The 22,968-nt window shown below is 37.6% G+C and overlaps 1 protein-coding gene, 1 non-coding gene and 1 pseudogene across 3 annotated transcripts in view; 1 reads left to right on the top strand and 2 right to left on the bottom strand.

Moving 5' to 3' along the window:
• Positions 1–22,335, bottom strand: part of TMX1 (thioredoxin related transmembrane protein 1) — a 69,668-nt gene extending 47,333 nt beyond the window's left edge. Inside the window, exons 1-8 of one of the 2 annotated variants that reach the window (XM_036111156.2) lie at positions 22,083–22,334; positions 19,007–19,122; positions 17,355–17,400; positions 14,785–14,913; positions 12,406–12,451; positions 12,206–12,307; positions 12,026–12,092; positions 7,020–8,800 (exon numbers count right to left, since the gene is read on the bottom strand). In XM_036111156.2, the coding sequence (XP_035967049.1) occupies positions 8,622–8,800; positions 12,026–12,092; positions 12,206–12,307; positions 12,406–12,451; positions 14,785–14,913; positions 17,355–17,400; positions 19,007–19,122; positions 22,083–22,234 (837 nt within the window). In that variant the 5' untranslated portion in view covers positions 22,235–22,334 and the 3' untranslated portion in view covers positions 7,020–8,621. Of the gene's footprint in view, positions 1–7,019; positions 8,801–12,025; positions 12,093–12,205; positions 12,308–12,405; positions 12,452–14,784; positions 14,914–17,354; positions 17,401–19,006; positions 19,123–22,082 lie in introns of those variants that run through there. The other variant, XM_078053688.1, reaches the window with a different exon arrangement.
• On the top strand, positions 4,696–5,255 carry LOC118547594 (ATP synthase peripheral stalk subunit d, mitochondrial pseudogene; annotated as a pseudogene).
• Positions 18,764–18,897, bottom strand: LOC118547671 (small nucleolar RNA SNORA70). Its single transcript, XR_004923211.1, has one exon. It is a non-coding gene; the product is annotated as a small nucleolar RNA SNORA70 (small nucleolar RNA).
• Positions 22,336–22,968: the final 633 nt, after the last annotated feature.

Below are 22,968 nucleotides of genomic sequence, written 5' to 3'. Positions count from 1 at the left end.
TAGTAAAGAATAAACTCAGCTTTGCTTAATCAATAGGATTATTTTGGTATATTTTCAGGAAGCCAGCATTCAACAATTGAGTAAGAAGCTTAAATTATGAGGTACCATAAAGAAAGCCCCATATAAGATGAGGGTAGCATGGTATCAAAGTTCCTATACTAACACTCCCCCAAAGTGTACTTTAAGGAAACTAAGGAAAACTAATACCTTGAGATGTTTAAAGAATGTTAATTTAAAAAGAGGTTCTATAGGGAAGCATCAGGTTAAACAACGGTAAACTGGTCTTACTGGTACAGGGATTTAGCCTGTACTACGAACATCCAGAAGGAACAGCATATACAAACTTTCCCTAACTCATTCTACCATGAGACTGTTCACGAAACATCTGTGGGACTAGTGAGCTAAAGATAATCTGAGAAACACTGAACTCTACTAAAGTTAAGTGAACCTAGGTTCAAGTCTTAAATCCACCCCCTTAATGGTTGTGTAACCTCAAGCAGGTCTTTTGGCCTGAGTTTCAATTTCCTTATCAGTAAAATAATAATAATAGTTGCCCTGTCCACTCGTTAAGGATGTGGTAAGTCAAATGAGACAAAGCTTGTGAAAGCACTTTGTAAACTCTACAGCAGTACACACGAGTAAAGTGTGCTTTTTTTTCTTAAAGATTTTATTTATTTACTTGAGAGAGAGAGCAAGAGAGCATGAGCAGGGGAAATGTCAGAGGGAGAGGGACAAGCGGACTCCCTGCTCTGGGGACGCAGGGCTCATACCAGGACCCTGGGATCGTGACCTGAGCCAAAGGCAGATGCTCAACCAACTCAGCCACCGAGGCACCCCATGAGTAAAGTGTTCTTAACAATACCTCACAGGAGAGATAAGGTAAATTCATGGGGATCATAGGACAGAGTATTATCAGTGAAATAAAATGGAAAATATTCTAATAAGAACTGTTTTGTGCAAAGTCAGAGCTTTCTTTGTCTACCTCAAGATCAGTGGTAAAAAGCTAAGTAAATATACTGAGCAAACATTTATTGAGCTCTCGTACAAGGTGCCAGGACAGAATGTGACTGACATGAACTTAACTTGGGTACTTCTCCTTGTTACTATTTATAATGATGATGCTTCAACCAGAAAAAAATAATGTTACAGACCCTCAGTGTACCCAACTGGTGCACTTTCTATGCCTTAGCACCAATATCAGATTTAATTTGATCTCCCTATATGAACAGGTGGAAATGTTACTGATGAAGCTAAAATTCAATTATGCTCCTTGATGATTCCAACGTAACACAGAGACACAGAAAAATGAGGTTACTACAGGCTTCCGTGGCACAGTAAATACAAACTGTGACTGGACAGATCTCCTAAAGCCAACAGCCCTGCTTGATCAGACTTGGGTTCTACTTAACAATGTGAACAGAACATTTAAGCTTACCGTTGTATAACATGGCATAGCTTCCAATAACTCCACTCAGAGAAAATTTTATGAAGAAAGAAGAAATCAACTGTGAGAAGATTGGAATTCTTACTATTTGCCCTTCATGAGCTGTCTAGGGAAGAAACTTCAGTTTACTCATCTTGGAAAAGATGAGTGGTTCCCAGACTTCAAAATTTTATGGTCCAATAAAATTCTCCAAATTTAAGATACTCACAAGAGACTGTCAATTCTTAACTTTACTAAAGTACGGTCATTTTTAAAAATCTGGCATTTTTCATTTTAAAACATTAAGAAGGCTATAATCACAGAATAAAAGACAGCCCTTTAATGAAAAATTCATCACAGTGTCTTGTCTTTGTATACTATAATCTCCCTGGAAGTTCATATCCAAGGGTGAGAATAAGTAACACATCATTTTACACAATTTGCATATCCTCAGATTAAAAATCAGCCTGAAGGCTGGAGCCATTTAACACCTTGGATTCATACCTAAACAGTGAACATAACTAAAAATTTTTACATACAGCATAGAACTCAAAGTTAGCAAGGAGTCCGGCTCCCCCCAACAATGAGGCATCTAGGCATGCACTGACAAGGAGCTCGCACTTCAAAAAAAGTAACTGCATTCTTGACAGGTTTTTCAAACTACGATGCAAGTTACAGTCTATTAAGCAGTACGGTTATTTGCTGGAATCCCCTTTCATAAACATCAGATTAGAAACCTTCCATATCAAGCTGTTTGCACATGCTAAGTTATGATTGACATTTTCACATTTTCATTTAATCTTGGTAATAAACAAACAATAAACTTAGAAAAGAAACGTTCCAGAAGACATAAACAAACTTCACCCTTTACTACCTCATCCTTTATTTGCTCCTCCTCAAATGAGACAGAATGGCAAAATAATTCCTTCTTTACCATCTTCAAACTTATATTGTTCTCATTCTCAGTGGAAAACTCAAGTTACTGTCAAAAATGAAAATAGAAATTTGCTCACTAAACACAAAATCCAAATAAAAGAGTATTTTACAAGCCAAACAAGGCTATTTTAGGCTCAAAGCCCGAGTTAACACTAAATAGCTAGCTATACTTACACTCAACACACTATTTTTAGCTTCCAGGATTTCACCTCTAATGCTTACAGATCCTAACACTAATGTAATAAAATGTGAGCAAAATTAAAGAAAAAAATATAGCTCCCCAAAATGAAAACTATACTCACTTAACCTTTCACTACCAAGTCTGTTTAGAGTACAACTGACTTATCCCATTAGTTTCAACCACATATATAAAGATAACTCTTTTTCCTGACCTTGGAATGTCACAGGAAGAAAAGTAAACCATAGCTTGAGGTGAGCAATCTGAAAATTACATGGAATTGAGCCGAGTTAGGCCAAATCAAGACACCATTGTTCACAAAGTCCAGAAAGGTGAGAACCATAGTGATACTTTAGTTACAAGTAACTGAAAAGCCTTATTCAACACGGTTAGGTAATAAGAAAAATTATCTCTAATAACAAGATGCCTGGAGGTAGGATGTGCTCTTGGCAAAGCTCTAGCTTTGCTTTTCTGATTCCCTTGGCTCTGCCCTCCTGTCTGTTCATTTCATCCTCAGGCTCTGAGATTCTAAGAAAATGGCCAACTCCAAAAGAAAAAGACATCTCCTTTGAGTCCTCATTTTTAAGCAGAGACCTTATGACAAGAAGCCCCTTACCTCCTCACTGGCTCAAGCTGGACCACATGTGTCTTAATAATCCAAACTCAACCCTAGTAGGTGAGGAGGGAGTCAGCTTATCTTGAAGCACATGGCTGAAGAGAAAAAGATGGAGAATGGAAAATCTGGGTTCTGCTGGAAGGACATGAACGTTAGAGAGTAGAGTAGGCATCAGTGTTTGCAATGATAGTGAAGGCAGAATAGCCTTTTTCTTTTCCTGTTCCCCCATCTCAGTAGACGGGAGGACCCAAGTTGGTGCCTAGTGACACCCACAGTTTACTGTCAACAAGAACAACTTGACTATTCAACTGTCTTCATTCCCCTGGCATTAATATTCTAGGAAACCTGCCCAGGAAACTAAAGTTGCAAATAACTTCATTGTTCATTTCAAGAACTTCCTCAAAGTAATTTATCCAACAACTATACTACTCGACTTACACTGATTTCACAAAAATGAAAAATCAGTGTAGAGAGAGGTAGTAGTCACATTCCTAGTCAGGGGCGGAGAAAAGACTTGAGGCCAGGTCTCCTGACTTCTGCCAAGTCTCCGCACAACAGTATGCTTTGTCTCAAACTATTTTCAGGGCTCAAGGTGATGACAATCAGGCTTTAGAGACAATTTATGAATACAGTGACTATCTTGTTAAAGGCAGAGAACCCCAGAAATCACTTAACTCATAAATTGAGGCCACGGGATGTACTGTGATTTGCTCTGTCACTCAGTTAATTGGTATAATAAATGTGAGAAGAAATATTACAAGACAGAATGTGATTTAACTGCCAGGGAATGATGAAAACCTACATTTTAGTTTAGTTTAAAAAAAAAAAAAACTACAATTGTGGGCCAGAAAGGACTTAAGGGATTTGAGCTGACTCTTAAACCAACAGATGGAATGTGAAACATGTTCACAGAACAACAGAGGATTTGTTAAAATTGTTTCAGGAGTATTAGTTACATTGGGGCGGGGAGATAAAGTTGATTACATTTAAATTTTCCAACCAAGTATATAGTATGTATGCTTCTGTGGAAGCAGAAACATCTGAAGTTTAGAGAAATTTTCTTCAGAATGCCCAGGTAGCAATAAGCTGAATCTTCCTAAGTACTGAACTTAATATATTCCAATCCACTAGCAACCTTATTTCTGTGACTTGCTGTATTAAAAACACTGAACCTAGGAAAGTTTTTTAAAAGTACTTAATACTTGAGTTATTCTTCAAAATTAAATATATTTTCACTCAGTTCAAAACTGACTCTTAATTTAGATTTGAAAGAAATTTCAGAGAATCTAACCTCTATTTGGTTAATTGACTTCTTATATTTTCATTTTTCATATTGTCATTTTCAGGATACAACCAGTCTGAGTTATCAAAACACAACCAAAATAGGTGTAAAAATAATGTCACAGCCAGATAGGTAGAGAGAGAGCTGATTTCATTAATGGCCACAATACTGATATTACCACCATTTGTAATTAATGACTCAAAAGAAACAATCATTAAAAGAAGATATATGGGCCGCTGGGGTCGGTGAAGGATCTCAAGATGGCTGCGCAAAAATTTGCTCTAAAAACCATTGACTGGGTAACTTTTGGGGAGATCATACCCTGAAACCAGAAGGCCATTGCTAACTCCCTGAAATCCTGGAATGAGACACTTACCTCCAGGTTGGCTGCTCTCCCTGAGAAACCACCTGCTATCAACTGGGCTTACTACAAGGCCAATGTGGCGAAGGCTGGTTTGGTAGATGACTTTGAGAAGAAGTTTAATGCCCTGAAGGTTCCTGTGCCAGAGGATAAATATACTGTTCAGGTGGATGCTGAAGAAAAAGATGTGAAAAGTTGTGCCGAGTTTATGTCTCTCTCAAAGGCCAGGATTGAGGAATATGAAAAAGAGCTGGAGAAGATGAGGAACATAATTCCATTTGATCAGATGACCATTGAGGACCTGAATGAAGTCTTCCCAGAAACCAAATTAGACAAGAAGTATCCCTATTGGCCTCACAAGCCAATTGAGAATTTATAAACTTGAATTGGGGAGAAAGCTCTGGCCCTCGTATTGTAAATGATGGACATTAAAAATAATGATACGGAAAAAAAAAAAAAGGATATATTTTAGATCTGTTCAAGTATTGAATTTGACCTTACTACTTATATATTATCAAAGTTCCAATTTAAATTTATTGTTGTTCTTGTTTTAATGTTTTAAAACAAATGCAAAAGTTGCTAGATAAACAATACAAATCTAAATCTGCAAGTAAGATACTTAAAATTTTACTTTGACAATTGTAAATTTACTGTTAGGACCACTCGTTTAAATTCCACCCCAGGTCAATTATTTTATTAATAAAAGAGCCCTAACAAAAGTAATTTGTTTGGTCAATCATACCTCAATAAAATGGAAAAAATAACTTATTGAAAGACTTCTACCTTTAACTGTTGGGATGGATCAGAATATCCTGGGTAACCCTAAAATGAGTCAAAATGTTTATTTTAATGTTAATCTCATAATGTAATTGCGTCCAGAACTATGCCTTTGATGCACTGGGCTGAATAAGGACACAACTTGACAGAAAACTGCTTTCAAAAGCATCATTTACAAATGAAATTGGACCACTTTCTCATACCATACATAAAAATAAACTCAAAATGGATTAAAGACCTAAATGTAAGACCTGAAAACATAAAACTTCTAGAAGAAAACATAGGCAGTAATTTCTCTGACATTGGCATTAGCAACACTTTCTAGATACATTTCCTCAAACAAAAGCAAAATAAACTGTTGGGACTACATCAAAATAAAAAGCTTTTGCACAGTGAAGGAAACCATCGACAAAATGAAAAGGCAACCTACTGAATGGGAGAAGATATTTGCAAATGATCTATCCAGTAATGGGCTAATATCCAAAACATATTAAAGAATTTATACAAGTTGACACCAAAAACACCCAAATAATCCGATTAAAATGGGCAGAGGACCTGACTGACAATTTTCCCAAGACAACATCCAAATGGCCAACAGACGCATGAAAAGATGCTCAATGTCACTCATCCTCAGGGAAATGCAAATCAAAACCACAATGAGGTATCACCTTACACCTGTCAGAATGACTAGACTCAGAGATGAGATAAATGTTGGCAAGAATGTGGAGAAAAAAGAACCCTCGTGAATGGAAGCTACTATTATATACACAGGACTCTTCATTACAACTCTTGTCATTCTTGCTCATTAAGTATCCATGCAGTATGTGGTAGAACTGCATTTTCCATTGGAGTGATCAGATTTTACACCTCCATGGAAGCACTGAATAATTACTGGGGGGCGGGGGGGAGCAGTGATGAGCAGAGTTCTCTAGGACGCTGATATTGCGCCTTAATCTCTCTGCCATATAGAGTACCCTTAGCCCAATAATGGAACAAAAGGGGTCTGTTAAAGGTAAAACGATCCCTATACCTTCTGTGCACCGCTGGTGTGACAGAAAACTGTTTATTCAGATGTCTAGAGTGACTGAAGAGTCACTGGAGAGATGCAAGAGTCCTTATGAAATGCAAGATTATCTTTTCTGAAATATCATGTCTCTACCTGTTCGGGCTACTTTTAATTTTCTACATATATACTATTTTCTAATCACTTAGAAACTTAAAATCTACGCCGTGTATACTAGAACACTAGAAAACAGCATGCCTGATTAATAAGTACTATTTTCCTCTATCATCTCAAGTAACAGAAAAAGATGTGTATGACTCTAGCCTTTGGACTGTGCAGATCAAGAACACACACAGTGACATAACTATTCATCTGAACATCGTTAAATACAAAGTAATTAAGCTTTTCTTAATATGCAACAAGAAATCACACTTGTCTCCAGCTTGAGTGAAGTGCTTAGAAAAGTTTATTTTGTGCTTAGACTATTTTTCTAAAGCATCACAGAATTATTATACATCCAAAACTCTTCAATGGTAGAATATTTAATATTCTAAAGGCAAGGCCTTTCAAGAAAACTGTTGTACATTATGATACTGTATAAGTCTAATGGATTCACACAGCAGCAGAATCCAGACAAAAGGGGACATTACAGAAATTGTCTATTACATAAATGGACAAGGGATTCACTCTGAGTTATGGTTTTTCCCCTTCTTGTAGGTAATATAGTTCTTATTGCCACCCAGCACCCCTCCCTACTTTCACTGTAAGGTGAAAACTCTGTGCTCTAACTCTCTGAGGAGTAAAAATATTTTAAATGTCCCATCCTGCTGATGCCCACCTATGAAATACTACACAATAAAAAAGTACAGCAGAATACAGATTTTGTGTGTTCAAAAACGTAAGAATGCTGTGATTTTTAAACATCAAGCATATACAGACTTTGTAAAATTAATTAGGAACTTTCTGCATGATGAATATACATTGAAAACATACACTATAAGATACTTTTTCCTGAGTAGAATGCTAACTTTATTTTATATCAAATTAAGTTTCTATGAATTTTGAAAATGTAAAATACCAAGGCTTTTCCACATCAAATAAAAATCAGGAATGTTCACCTTCATATCCAAAAAAAAACAAAAACAAAAAAACATGGTTCAAGGAGAGGTTCAACAGAATGATATAAAATCTGAAATGAATGGCCAAAATTTTAAATGATCAGTAGACAGCTCTTCAATTTTAAGGATCCCTCAGTAAACTTCGGTTTGACACAACAAAAAAGGACTATTTATTAAAGAATGAAAAACATTCCAAAAATTACCCAATTTGGAAAATGAAAAATGTAACCCATGGTTAAGAAAAATACAAATCATACACTGAACAGAGGGGAACAAAAAAGGTAACCAACCTTTATAGGAATCAAGACAACACCATGGACTTATATAAAAACTTCCTAAATCAGTAGCATATCCTGTATTATCACATGTAGAAAACTGTAATTAAACAAGGTAGTTTTTATTAGTTGCATAATCTAAAAATATGAAGAAATCTTGAACTATCTCTCTAAAATGACCAGAGTTGTCACTCAAATACACATTTCTTTAGACAATGGGCAAAGTTCCCATTTATGGGAAATATGTTCGTTTTTTCACACAGTGAAACTGAGAAAAATTATATCAAATGAGAAATCTTTTTCTCCAAAGTAATCTCCTTAAATACCTCAATAATGCAATATTCGGGAAATGTAAATTTTCAACTCAGAAAACTTGAAACCAATTATTAAACAAACATACTCAAATCTTATTGCTTGGCACCAGATTTTTCAAAAATTAAAGAATTGTTTAAACCATCATATTGCCATTCTTAAATCCTATTTCAAACGTTTTTATGTAGTGCTACTTTTATTTTCTGAAGGTAGTCTGTTCAATCTAATGATAATCTAGACTGAACCCTGCAATGTACAAGCATGTCACAGTTCACTTCAAACCAAAAGAAATGATCTTCTCTTTCTGCCAAAATAATATTATGATATTAAGAAAAATTAACTAGGATTTATCTGTGGCCAATGAAGGACCCAAAGCACGTTGTCTTATGGCATTCTGTGCAAAGTCTTTGTTTGCTCCTTCTTTACTTCCTGCTTCCTCTTCTGAAACATCTTCTTCATCAGCCTCTTGTTCCTCCTCCACTTTTTGCAAAGGTTGAGAAGATTCAGGTAATAATTTTTCTTAAAGATAAAGACCAGAGGGAATTAAGAGGTACAAACTTCCAGTTATAAAATAAATAAGTCACTGAGATGAAAAGTACAGCATCAGGAATATAGTCAGTAATATCTTAATAACATTGTATGGCAAGAGACAACAACATTCATGGTGAGCATTAAAAAAAGATCAAGACCAGAAATGGGTTTTTGTTGTTGTTGTTGCTGTTAACAGATTTGCACTGGAGTAAAATCAAGACACGATTCTATGCCCATAAACTGCTTTGCCACTTATTTATCAATCGTAAGTTTAGATTTCCAAAAGGAAAAAGTTATCTTTAAGAGTGACACCATAAAGGGCGCCTGGGTGGCTCAGTCGTTAAGCGTCTGCCTTCGGCTCAGGTCATGATCCCAGGGTCCTGGGATCGAGTCCCCACATCGGGCTCCCTGCTCGGCGGGAAGCCTGCTTCTCCCTCTCCCACTCCCCCTGCTTGTGTTCCTGCTCTCGCTATCTCTCTCTCTGTCAAATAAATAAATAAAATCTAAAAAAAAAAAAAAAAGAGTGACACCATAAAAATAAAAATTGGTTTGAAAGATCCATTTTACTTACCAAATTCATTATAATTACCTGCCTGTTTATAAACTGAACTGAAATTAATAAACCAAAATTAATGCTATGAATGTGGAAAATACACGGCATTCAACAGAACCATCTTAATTTGCTATTAAATCTTCCAGTGAACAAGTACACTGAAACAGACTCCAACACTACCCTTGTTTCAGTTCCCACATAAACAGGAATCAGACATTTACTACTGACGGTTATATTCTCTTTTTTTTTTTTTTTTAAGATTTTATTTATTTATTTGAGAGAGAGAATGAGATAGAGAGAAAGCATGAGGGGGGGAGGGTCAGAGGGAGAAGCAGACTCCCTGCTGAGCAGGGAGCCCGATGCGGGACTCGATCCTGGGACTCCAGGATCATGACCTGAGCTGAAGGCAGTCGCTTAACCAACTGAGCCACCCAGGTGCCCCTGACGGTTATATTCTTATCCAGGTTTTTTCCAACGAGTTTCACAAATGTTCTTCTTTAAAGATATAATTTTATTAAGATATAATTACAAATGAAATGTACAAATCTTAAGTGTACAGCTCAATGACTTTTTAACTCTGTCCACACACACATACCCTTTCCATTTTTTTAACAAGGCCTATTGATAGTTAACTTAAACTTAGAACACACCATGTAACAGAGAGATACAGAACATAGAGTTGGGCCAATGAGCTTCAGTCTGTTCAGTGATACTAGACTGCCCCTAATCTTAGGCAATTCAGAAGAGTAGGGAGATGCGAGGGTGCAAGGCAGAAGAAAACACCAGAAGCAATTACCACATGGTAGACAATCTGTTGTTTGGTCGGGCCTCCCTCTTTCTGTTGGGTTAATAGCCCCTTCCCTGTACCACATCCCATGTAGCTGTGGTGAGCACTACAGTTCACCCCAGTGGTTCTCCACCAGGGGTGATTTTGCTGCACACACGCGCCTCCCCCCAACCCGCCCCACCCAAAAGAACACTCAGCAACATCTGGAGATATTTTTGGTTGTCACAACTAAGAGGAGTGGTGCTACCGCCAACCAGTGGGATGCTGCCGAACATCCAACAATGTACAAAAGACAGTGAAGTAACCAGCCCAAATGTGAGAAGTGTCCAGGTTGAGAAACCCTGGTTTACAGTGACTGTTCCAAACAAGTGAGCTCTTTACACTAGTGGAGTGCATCAGAATTTTTCTGAAAGATAGGTGGGTGTAGGGGAAAAGCGTATTTCCTTCTTACTCTGGATTGTGAGCTATGGCTTTCTTAATCATTTTATGCTAAGGACTGGAAAGAGCCAAAAATGGAGCAAGCTAAGGCATGGACAACTAAGCAATTGAGAAACACAACATCTCAACATTTGAGGCCTAGGATCCAGCCATCTCTGCCCTCAGACTTGCTTGCTACCTGAAAAGCAATCAACTTCTATTTTGCTTAAAGCTGGACTGAGTTGGGTCTTTCCCTAGCAACTCAAAATCTAAGCTAAACACATCCTAGAAAACAACTCAAATCATGTGGCCTGCTATAGAAAGGGTGGTATCAGATTCAAGTATGGGTTACTATCTATCAGTTGTGCCACAGATTACTTAAAGAGACAAATTTGTTAAAAGTGTTTCAAGTGATATAAATATTAAATGTACACTCGCCAACTTTTAAATTGTCTCTTAAGTAATCTGTGCTTGCATTTCTTTCCCTACATGTCAGTGGCTCTTGCTGGATAAAATGATTCCTTCCCCTGTATATGTCCTTTTCAGTATTGATGTAATGATCTAAGAAAAGACAACCTGTCAGTTATCAGCAATCTCCACTGATATCATTTCACGAGTTCTGACCTCAATAAATCCTAAGTCATGAAAGGCAGCACAATGAAAATGTCATGCCAACAGTCTAATTTAGGCTCTATTCTCCACTCTGTCACTTCTGTGTGACCCTGGAAAAATAATTCATCTCTCTGAGCCTTATTTTCCTCAACCACAAAATGGAAAGAGTATCACTTATGAAATCTAGACAGTTACGGAAAAGTGAATGGGATGGCACAAAGTGAAAGTTCTTTATAAACAGCAAATAGGAAGGCTTCCATAACACCGTAATTTTCAAGATTAAATGCATGTTTGAGAGGCAATTATACTAAGACAGACATCAGTGAATACTTCTAATTATATAAACTCATCTTGTAATCCAGTGTCAATGCCACTCCTAAATCAGCTACGAGAATTACTGTTCCCAATACCCTACCATAAAAACTTAGACTTGGCTAGCATACAAAGAAAAATCTTCAAATGTGATCACTATTATAAAGAATGACTTCAAGAGTAGAATATATTCAACTTCTTCTGATTCAAGTATACTCAAATGGATCCAGGAATATGATGGTTCAAATAAAATGACATCAGATCAATGTCATTAAATATCGACAAGTTATATGCAATGTTAAAATTCTCTACATTATAAAACCCAAGAAAATAACTATGTTCCAAAATCCACCAGGCTGTCATTCTTACATGAAATAAATATCCCCCTGCCACTTCCAATATAACCTACCATTCCACATTTAGAAAGCTAAGCTGGAAGGGCAACCTGTTACAGGTGTAATTGTGTTCACAGAAATGAACAGAATTACAGTGAACAAAAAAATAAAAAATAAATACTAAAAAATATACTTACTAGAAGGGTATGGCTGTGGTCTGCGCCTTTTTGAAGGAAAAAGGCAATCTGCCACAAATATCATACACTGCAAAAATAAACACAAGAAATCTGAATGTATATGATTGAGCTCGTGTAACTATATTAAATTACCAGACGTAAAAGGTTTTCTCCTAGTACTCTGAAAAATGAAATACTTACGAGTCCTAGTAATAGTCCTGAAAGTAGAGTTGCTAAAGCAAAAACTGCATATGATCCCCAAACTGGTAATCCAAGTTCTTCAATAAAATAGTTATGGCAAGTCTAAAATCAAAAGAAAAAATAAATAAAAAACCTGGTTGTTTAAAATAAAAGGGTAGTGTCAAAAATGTTTAAAATAGAAATAAAACTTTAGTCCATACCCGGATCCACATAGATAGCTGAAAGAGTGCAGACATACTACTCATCCTGAAAGAAAGGAGAGAGGACTGAGAAACTGAGTAAGACACACAGCTTTGAAGTAGAATGTGTCTATCTATACCTTCTAGTTTTCAGTCTACAATTTCCCCAACATGACAGATTTTATTGCTGGTGTTAATCAAGATTAGTGATACATCACTGATTTCAAGCCTGTATTAAGAAGTCTCATTAATGAAAATTAACAGTTCTTGAATTGCTGTCACTATGTGATGTCCTCATAAATAAAACACTTGATAACTTTTTTCCTTGTCCCTACTGCTTTGACATTAGCCTTTCACCTTTCACCTGATGATTTCTCCAATATACTCTGAATAACAGCTTATGAGCTCTATGGAACCAGTTAAAGTCAAGTGTACTGTAAGCAAATGGCAACTCTTATTGACACTTAAAATTCTCCAAAGAATGAGCAGAGAAGAGAGCCTGAAGGAAGAACCGGGAGCACTTGTTGAACTGATCCTTCCCACCTAAAAATTACCCACCTTTTGTGTTAAAATTAAATAAAACTTATCATAGCATTAGCTTGATATAGTTTAATGATATACAAAGAAATTACCTTGAAAATCAATACTAAGTAATAATATAAATAAAAAAATTTTTTTTTTTTTTTTTTAAAGATTTTATTTGACAGAGAGAGACACAGTGAGAGAGGGAACACAAGCAGGGGGAGTGGAAGAGGGAGAAGCAGACTTCCCCCCAAGCAGGGAGCCCGACATGGGGCTCGATCCCAGGACCCTGGGATCATGACCTGAGCCGAAGGCAGACGCTTAACGACTGAGCCACCCAGGCGCCCCTATAAATAAAAATTATTATTATTTTCACATAAACCCAAATAGTTTAGATGGACAGTTAGAAAAAGGCATGCTCCAGAACTAAAAACGGTTTGTGGGTTCCGAACTGTTTCCCCTCTAGAGCAAGTGTTGCCACCAACACATAAAACTAATTCACACCTAAGCCAAAGTTCCTGTAGGCAAGATGACCCATCTGTTGCCCATCATCGGGTGGGTGAACACACTGACATTGGAAGTACCTCTTATTCAGTCCACAAGACAAAGGCATGGACTGCTGAATCCCTGAGGATTCTTTGAACAAAGTCTTACAAGCAACCCCTTCTTCTACTGGAGAGGGGAGAAGTCATTTATGAGACTTCAAATTAACAAAAATCAGTTGCATTTTCAGTTGAACATAGAAAGGTGGTTCAATCATGTTGTTTCTGTTGTTTAAACTGCAAAACGGGAATAGGAACAAGAACTGAAACATAAAGCACCGTATAGCCTCACTACAATCAGCACTAATCAGGCTCTATCAGGAAGATTAGGTGCCTTAACTGGGTTGGCATGGTGGTTCAGTGGGGGAATTCTGACAGCTACAGGACAATTCAATTCAGAGATTTTCACAGGAAGAGAGGTGTAAGGGAAAGGTGCTAAAGACAAAATTCTATTTCAAAATATCGCTTATGGCTGATCTTTCCTCCACTCCCAGAACCCAGAGCATTTTTATCTCTTATACCATTGGTGTGTATATACTACTGGTATATCTTTTTATATTTTCATATCTCTTTATATTTTTATCTCTTATACTATTGGTGTGTATATACCATTGGTAGATCTTGGTGTATACCAAGATTGGTGTGTATTATCTCTTATACCATTGGTGTGTATATATCATTGGTAGATCTTGTGTATACCAAGAGCAAGTGTGGTGAGGAGACAGGAAGAGATAGCTTAGCCACACCAGGATGAGTCCATGGGGACCTCAGCAAAACTCAGTATTTCTAAATGTCTCTCAAATGACCTGTGAGGCCTTACACCCCAACAGCTAGCAGGAAATATGCTATCTCCAACCCTTACTACTCCATATATCTAGCTATATATAAAGTCCAGTGGTTACTCATGCCATTAAGGGCACTGTTCATCCATACTATTCAACCAAAATATTATCAGATGGGTAGAATAATTTAATCACATTAAGAACTGAAATCTAAAGTAGCAAGAGGAGGTATATGTTTGAGGCTTCTCATTCAAATATTAAACTCAAATGATAACTTTACCCATCATATTGCTCAGTAAGCCTGATTAGTTTTTGATATGAAATGACCATGATCTACAGAGCTAAAATATTCCTGAAAAGGCTTTCAATTCTAGTGAATGCCTCCTTCTAGCTTAACAAGGATCAAAGCACCTGACTTAGAAGAAAAAGTCAAGCTAAAAATATCACAGTAAATATGAATGTACCTTAAGGGTCTATAAAAATGCTTTATTTCCACAAAATATAATTGGTCCAGTTAATTCTGAAATAAATAAAAGAAAAATCCTCATACTTACAGAACAGAACCTGGACCAAACCATGATGAAACAGGTTCAATACTCTTCCACTCTTTCTCACTTATAAAGTTTATGAAGTCCTTCTTAGTCCTTGGGCCCTGATAGCGCCTAAATTCACCATCTTTACAACTAAAGAGGATCAGAATCACATTATTAAACAGAACCAAATAAATTTGTATTTGTTTTGCTATTTCTTTAACCTCATTTTACAATCAATCCTTATATTCAAAATCATTAGTAATGCACAAGTAACAAATTATACTAATTGCCTACTCATAACATCTTAGCTCCAAATTTATTTAAACAATGGGGTTATAAACAATAATAAGCCTTAAGACTATTATTATCTTTCCAAATAGTAAAACAATGAAACACAGAAGTTATATGTCAATTATACCTCAATAAATGTGTAATGAACATATTAAAAGAATGACTATATGTAAAGTTAGAATAGTGTCTGGCACTTATTAATTATTAGCTACTTTTAAGCTATCTAGGTTAAAAATTAAAGGCATTTTTCTGGAATTTTCAGCCCTAATCACATCATCTTAGCCATGCTACTTTAAATTGCTGGAGGTATCTGGTCATATTTCCTTTCCTCCTATTTCAGTGATTGTATTTTACAGTCTACTTTGCATTCTTCCTGATAGGCCCCTCCCTCCCTCCCATTCCCAATGTATGGAGTTCTCATAGGTTCAAAAATTCTCTCTCTCCTCCCACATCTTCACTATTTTCAAACTGCCCCCAATAACACTGCCAGTCTCATCCTATACAATACTTCTATTTTTATCTCTTAAGTGCAAACTTTCAAGAGCTCCCTACTACCTACAGTAGGGTTAGAGGATCCTTTAGCCATCCAGAGCCAAAGACCACAAGGAAGCCCCCACTCAAAAAAACGTTTTGTAAAGGCAATGGCATTTGAGCTGTTTTTGAAGAATAGGTAGAAGTTCAACAGGCAAAAGAATGGGCATAAACAATGTAAGTTAAAAAAGCACAGGAAATTCCAGATAAGTTTAAGGGATGTTAAGAAGTGAGAAGGAAGATGAGAGACACAATCAGAACCAGTTAAGGGACATGTGGAGAAAAGGACTGAGTGAAAAGGGACAGCAGTACTTATGATGACATGAAAAAACACAAAGGGAGTAGGGATGAATACAAAGGTAGAGGGAAACAGACATAAACATGAAAAAGAAAAATGACAAAGAAAAGTGAGATATAGACACACAAAAAATTGCCAGCTTGCTTTTATACTTTAAATGAGAAGTACCTCCTGGCATTCAACCCACCAACTAGATGAACTTTAAGGTATCGGGCAGGTACAGGCAATACCTGGGAGATATCACAGTACCACCCCAGTAAAACAATTATCACAATAAAGTCACAAGACTTTTTGGTTTCCAAGTACATATAAATATTTACTATACTGTAGTCTATTAATGCTATGCAATAGTATTATGTCTAAAAAAAATGTACATACCTTCATTTAAAAATATTTTATTGCTAAAAAATGTAAACCATCATCTGAGCTTTCAGCAAGTTGTAATCACTTATTATGGGCCACCATAAGAAACAGAGTAATGAAAAAGTTTGAAATACTCAAGAATTACCAAAATGTGACAGAGAGACAGAGTGAGCAAATGCTGTTGGAAAAATGGTGGATAGATTCGCTTGACACAAGGTTGCCACAAGCCTTTAATCTGTAAAAAGCTGCAATATCTGGGAAGCACAATAAAATGAGGTATGCCTGTACAGATTTGAGACTTCCTATCCCCAATTTAGAAGATAAATTCAAACTAAAAGACCTGATACTGAAGACTACATAATCTTGCTCATTCTGACTTAGCACTCAATCATTTCACCTACTACTGTCCAAAGACTGAGCTATATAGCCCTTTCTTAGTTCATTTTTGAACATACAACTTCCCTATTTATGACTGTTCATGAGATTATTCAAAGGATGGAATGCTTACTTCTGCACTCTTTTGAAAATTCAGGGTTGCATTTACATCCCCATATTCTCCAGGAACCACCCTACTAGCCCAGTGATTTTTCCCTTACCAAACTTTCTACAGGACTTAACACAACTCTGGGCTCATAATCATTTACTATGCTATATGGCTTCACACGATTTCATGTGAACACCACCCTCCAAAATAATTACAAAGCTCTGAGACCAGGGACTGTTATTTTTCATTTTTTTTTTTAAGATTTTATTTATTTATTTGACAGAGAGAGACACAGTGAGAGAGAGAACACAAGCAGAGGGAGTGGGAGAGGGAGAAGCAGGCCTCCCGCGGAGCAGAGAGCCTGATGCGGGGCTCAATCCCAGGACCCTGAGATCATGACCTGGGCTCAAGGCAGACGCTTAACGACTGAGCCACCCAGGCGCCCCAACCAGGGACTGTTTTATACCTCAACCATCTACCTAAAGACACCTAGGATAGTGCTAAGAGCAAAATGAGCCTTACTGAATATAATGCTCTTTAAACATGACCCAGGCCAGAGGTCTACTATTCTGATTATACTATGTTGCATCCTTCTCCATAATTACAGAATCTTCAAATACTTACTGATAAATAGTAGGAAGAGCAGTTATGATAAATCGTCCACTCAGCCCTAAAAATGATAAAGATTAGAAATAAATACAAGAAAGAACACACAACAGGTTTTATATAAGCCAACAATCAGTACTTAAAAGTTGATTCTGTATTTAAATACTAACTGGGAAAGCATATGAAATTATACCTGAAAATAGTTGAGCTTTGTAACAAACAATAAAAAAAATCCCAATTATGTACTGAAAGCAACTTTAAAAAATCAACACTTAGTAGGAAGGGAAAAATGAAGGGGGGTGAAAATCGGAGGGGGAGACGAACCATGAGAGACTATGGACTCTGAGAAACAAACTGAGGGTTCTAGAGGGGAAGGGGGTGGGAGGATGGGTTAGCCTGGTGATGGGTATTAAAGAGGGCACGTATTGAATGGAGCACTGGGTGTTATACGCAAACAATGAATCATGGAACACTACATCAAAAACTAATGATGTAATGTATGGTGATTAACATAACATAGTAAAATAAAATTAAAAAATAAACACTATTGCACATTATCTCAACTAAAAGTATGTAAAAGCTTGAATACTGAAGATATCTGTGAATATATATTTATTAACATTTGATCAATTATACCACTGGACGATAAGACTACTAGCGATGAGTAATGGGGCAGCACAATATAACAGTAGTTTTAGAAAGTTCTAAAATCAAATGAAATTGCATTTGACATTCAAAAAACAAAGGCAGAGTCTAACATGTTGTTAAAATGGAAAATATTTTGAACCTTTCGTAAGATGAGCAATAACAATAACATTATTAACCATGTGTTAGGCAATAATATAACCAAGGATTAATCTCTCTATGCCTCAGTTTTCTTATCTGTAAAATGGGGATATTACCTCACAAGGTTGTATAGGATAAATGCAAATCTGGAGCAATATCTGTACTAGGTAAGCACTCAATAAATATTAGCTATTATTACCATCTGAGGTGGGAACGGAGTCAACAAATCCAGGTTTATTGTGACCAAGAACACATAAGATGAGGCTGGTCTAAGAAAGGAGCATCCTTAAGAACAGAGCCTGCCACTTATTCAGGGGGCCAAGTCAGGAGTATATTTGACCCCACAACCTTGAGGTCTTTGTATTAAAAGCATGTCCTCAAATCATAGATATTAAATTTGAAACCCAATTAAGAGATCAGGATCGCTGGTCAGGGAATGTGCCCTTGGCTCTACAAAGAACTTCAACCACATGCTCCTTATTCTGAAGCTTGGTATGGATGCAAATGATGGTTTTTCCAATGTCCACCTAAACCACAGTATTCTAGGACTTCTCAAAGGCATCTTACACGCTATTCTGGGGCCTGGGATACAAAGGAAAAAAAGATCAGAGGCAGTTAAATGGGCAAGAATGGGGAGAGGGCAATGTCTCCAAGGTCCCTTAGAGCCACACATAAAAGGAATGAGTTGCATATACAACCACGGAATCTGCTTTCTGCAGCCACTGCACAAGGATCCCTCATCAGAGAGGTGGGTGGGTCAGCTTAAGTACTACAGACAGTTATGTTTTCAAAACCTAATAAAAGGTAGTTAAGACCAAGTGATGTGGCAAACAGGATGAATATATGAACCCAATCTGCAAAGACTAACCACAGACTTACAGTACCTGGCTGCTCTGTGACATCTACTTTTGCAACATTAACCTCAAGATCTTCTCCCCATTCAGCAAAACTTTCCCATTCTGGTTGAAGATTCTGACAAGCAGGACACCATGGAGCATAACTAAGAAACAGAGTACAAAAAAAGTTAAGCAATCTAATATGACCATATGGAGATAAAAATTCTAAGTGTATAATTTATGAAGAATATTTTATACCAAAAACAAAAAGCAAAATGATTAACTTTGTGAAGATGAAAAAGTTTTAACTGTGGGTCTAACGTTCTGGAAATCAAAACTAACTGATAACGCTGATCACAGAAAAGTAATTCTGAAATAAGTTCTTAAGACACAAAAATAAGTTCGTAAGTTCACATGCAAAACAGCTCTTTAAAAACCTTTGAATTTCTCAGGGTGCCTGGGTGGCTCAGTCGGTTAAGCATCTGTCTTCGGCTCAGGTCATCCCAGGGTCCTGAGATGGAGCCCCGAGTCAGGCTCCCTGCTCAGCAGCGGGGAGTTGGCTTCTCCCTCTGCCCCCTCCCCCACATGTGCGCTTTCTCTCAAAAATAAAGTCTTAAAAAAAAAAAAAATTGAATTTCTCCACAAATATGTGGCAACCAGAAACCTCAAAACCAAATTTGGAGTTCACCAGTTTTAATACTTTGCACTACATGAGTCACAAATGAGAAAAATAGGAAGTGCCCAGGGCTGAGCTGAACAAGGAAATGCATGCCCCTGCTTAAGAGGGGCACCATCAATCACTCAGCAAGACCACCAGGAAGGGATTTACAGCTAGGAAGCAGGCTCTATCTTATTTAAAAGCTGAAAATCTGCATTTTTATGTAAAAACGTTACCTCAAAAGTTAACCCAGACACAAACATTAGGCAAGCCAAACAAAATTCCTCTGGCCAGCCCTTGGTCAGCCAGTTTCTAAGACCTCAGGTTTACAAATCTATGGGTAAGTTTATTAGCTTTTTAATTACTCCTCTGATATTCTGCATCTTTCAAGGCCCTGACTTCTCCCTAGGATTTTATTCTTCGCTTTATTGCATATCGTCTTTTAATTTGCCTCAGTTTTTTTTTAATGAAACCAAGAAGAATAAAGCGTGTACTTGAACACAAGAGTACAGTTTCTACATTTCATTATATTTGAACTTATTTTATGACAATAGAACTCCTAAAAGTAAGTGGCACTGTGGAACAAGACTAGTACCATACATAAAAGGGAAAAGTCCTTAACAAGAGATTGTATTTCAATGAAAATATCTCTGTAACAAAACTGATAAGGATGGATGTAATGCATATAACAGACTTGTGACAAGAGCAGACTATCATTAAGACTAGTACTAGATCCCCCTTTCAAGTTCCTTTTGTTTCTTAGGCCCTTTTTAAGTCTTAACCTCAAACTCAGTAAGCTAAAGGAGAAAGTACTACAGTATATTCTAATTTCACAGAGAAGTTCTAATTCAAATCCCCTAATAAATTTTTGACCATTGTATTTTTACAGTTTGATCAAACGAGTTTAAAAAAAAAAACTCCTAAGTATTACTTGACTGTATTTTGCATATAAATTCATAATCACTATTGTTTAATACTCATGAAACTGTGAATATTTTACTGGCACAATCTAAAACAAGTTATTCATGACAATAAAAACCAAATGTTGTCTCTGGTTATATTTCCTCTCCCCTGTATAGCTTCAATAGTGCCTGAAAATTCATTTCACTAAGTTACAGATTATATGTATACTACATAAACATTTTCCCCTATCTTTTCCTCCATATAAATATTCTATGCCTTTTTTGATTTTATGACTCAAGAGTTATTGATTTGGCCTTTTGAGCTCTCCTTTAGGGACATCCACCTCCATCCATTAACTGGCAACCCCAGCATAGAGGAAAACACTCACCTGAACTCTGTTAAAGAAGGGGGCTGTTCTAACAATTATTGCATACCTACTCTTAGGCTTCGAAAACGGAAAGGAAGCCGGTATAGCAATACCAGGTCAGATTAATTAAAGCCTTTAGGTATTTCTCTCACTTGTAAAATGCGGGAAGTAATACCCATCTTACAAAATTTGTAGAGAATTAAATAGGATAGTGTATATAAAGTGCTTAGCAGTGTTTAGTACAGTTAACACTCAATAGTGGTGTTTGTTACTAATACCACTAACCCTACTATTATCAATAGTACTACAACCATCATCACCACCACCACCAATTTAGCAACTAAAGCAAAGGCTGGCAGTTTATTTTCTACCCATGCAGAAGAGACATTATAACAGAATCACCACAGACATATGATTTCCTCTGACGAGTAAATGATGACCCGGTGGTCTTCAGAGTTTATAATCACAGTCATACATTAATTTTATTTTTTAATGCAATAACACTTGAATGTAAGAGTAACAATCGAAGATATTCAGTACTTTGCAAAAACACACATCCAAAGGAAAACTGAGATGCAGAGAAAGAGAAAAGAAAAAAAAAAGATAAGGAAAATTTAACAATAACCCAACTTGAATTTACTCAGCACCTAAAATAAAAATATACCCAGTCCATAAAATAAAAGAGTCTCAAATTCCAACACTGTAAATGGACTGTTAAAGGATAATTAGACCAAAGGAGAAGAGGTTCTGCTCAATTTCCTGTTTTGTAAAGTTTGGTCAAAAGTAAGTCTAGAAGTTTGTGAAAGATCATTCTAAAATAGATAACGTATAGAAACTAGTCAGACGAACAATCTCCAGCCCCAAAGTCATGAAAAGTTGAGAGAATTCCAAGTTGAACGCCGTCTCTTACGAGCACCACAGCGCTAGAAACGAAACTGGGGGTACACACTTTAGAAGAAACTTAATATTTCCCGATAAGAAACGAGGAGGGGGTGGGACCAAGCTGATCCGAAGAGGAGTTTAGGGATCCCGAGGAGTCAGGGGCGCCGGCTCCACGGCTCGGAGTGGAGTACTGGCGAACCTGGGACCCGCAGGAGGTGGTAAATGGAGGTGAAGTCGGGTGTCCAGACTTGGATCTAAGACACGGACTTTCCGGCCCACCGAGGGGACCCGAGACAACCGCCCCCCACACTCACAATTCTATCATCCACTCTCCTTCCAGCAACTCTTTCCAGTTCTCGTCCGTGATGATGCGCACGTCGCTCCGCCGCCCGTGGATCCAGGGAGCCCCCCAAAGCAAAAGCAGCAACACTGCCACTGGAACCACGCGACTCCCGGGGGGCGTCATTTCTGCAGCTTGCCCACCCCACAGCAAGCGCGGCGGCCCCAACCTCCGCGCAGCCGCTGCTCACTTCCGCCCTCGAGAGCTTATCTGCTCATGCGCCTTACCGCGCGCTCCTGGGAACTCTCAATGCGCATGACGAGGCCGGGTCCTAGTGAGTTGGTTTGTGGAAAAGAGGGAAGCGCGCCTATCCCTAGTGCGCATGACAGAAAAGCGGTCTCTTCCCACCGCCTGGTGAGCCCCAGTACTTTTGGGAAGGAGAAGAGCAAACAGGGGGCGTGGCGTAGGAAGTGGGGCGGGGCTTCGGAGATGACTGGCTTCAAAATTGCTTCAGAATTTTGGCGCCAAATAATTGGTATTCATACTTAGGCCAATTGGTAAGTTTACACAAAAGCAATTTCCAGTTAACTGCCCTTTAGAGTTTTCATTTGTTTGTTTTGAAAATTTTTGCAGTAAAGCTAATGAATGTTTATGTAAATCAGAATATTGGTTTACTAATGGGGGATTATAGACTGGAAAGGTGCACAAGGGAACCTTAAGGGATGCTTTTCACATTCTTTATCTTGGTCTGAACAGTTGGTTACACGAGCGTACACATATAAAAAAACCATCAAGGGACGCCTGGGTGGCTCAGTCGGTTAAGCGGCTGCCTTCCGCCGGGGTCATGATCCTCGGGTCCTGGGATGGAGCCCCGAATCGGGCTCCCTGCTCAGTGGGAAGCCTGCTTCTCCCTCTCTCTC

The sequence above is a fragment of the Halichoerus grypus genome, chromosome 8 (genome assembly GCF_964656455.1).
Source record: "Halichoerus grypus chromosome 8, mHalGry1.hap1.1, whole genome shotgun sequence".
NCBI lineage: Eukaryota > Metazoa > Chordata > Mammalia > Carnivora > Phocidae > Halichoerus > Halichoerus grypus.
The sequence above is the reverse complement of the archived record's forward strand: the minus strand, read 5'-3'. Positions and strand labels throughout refer to the sequence as shown.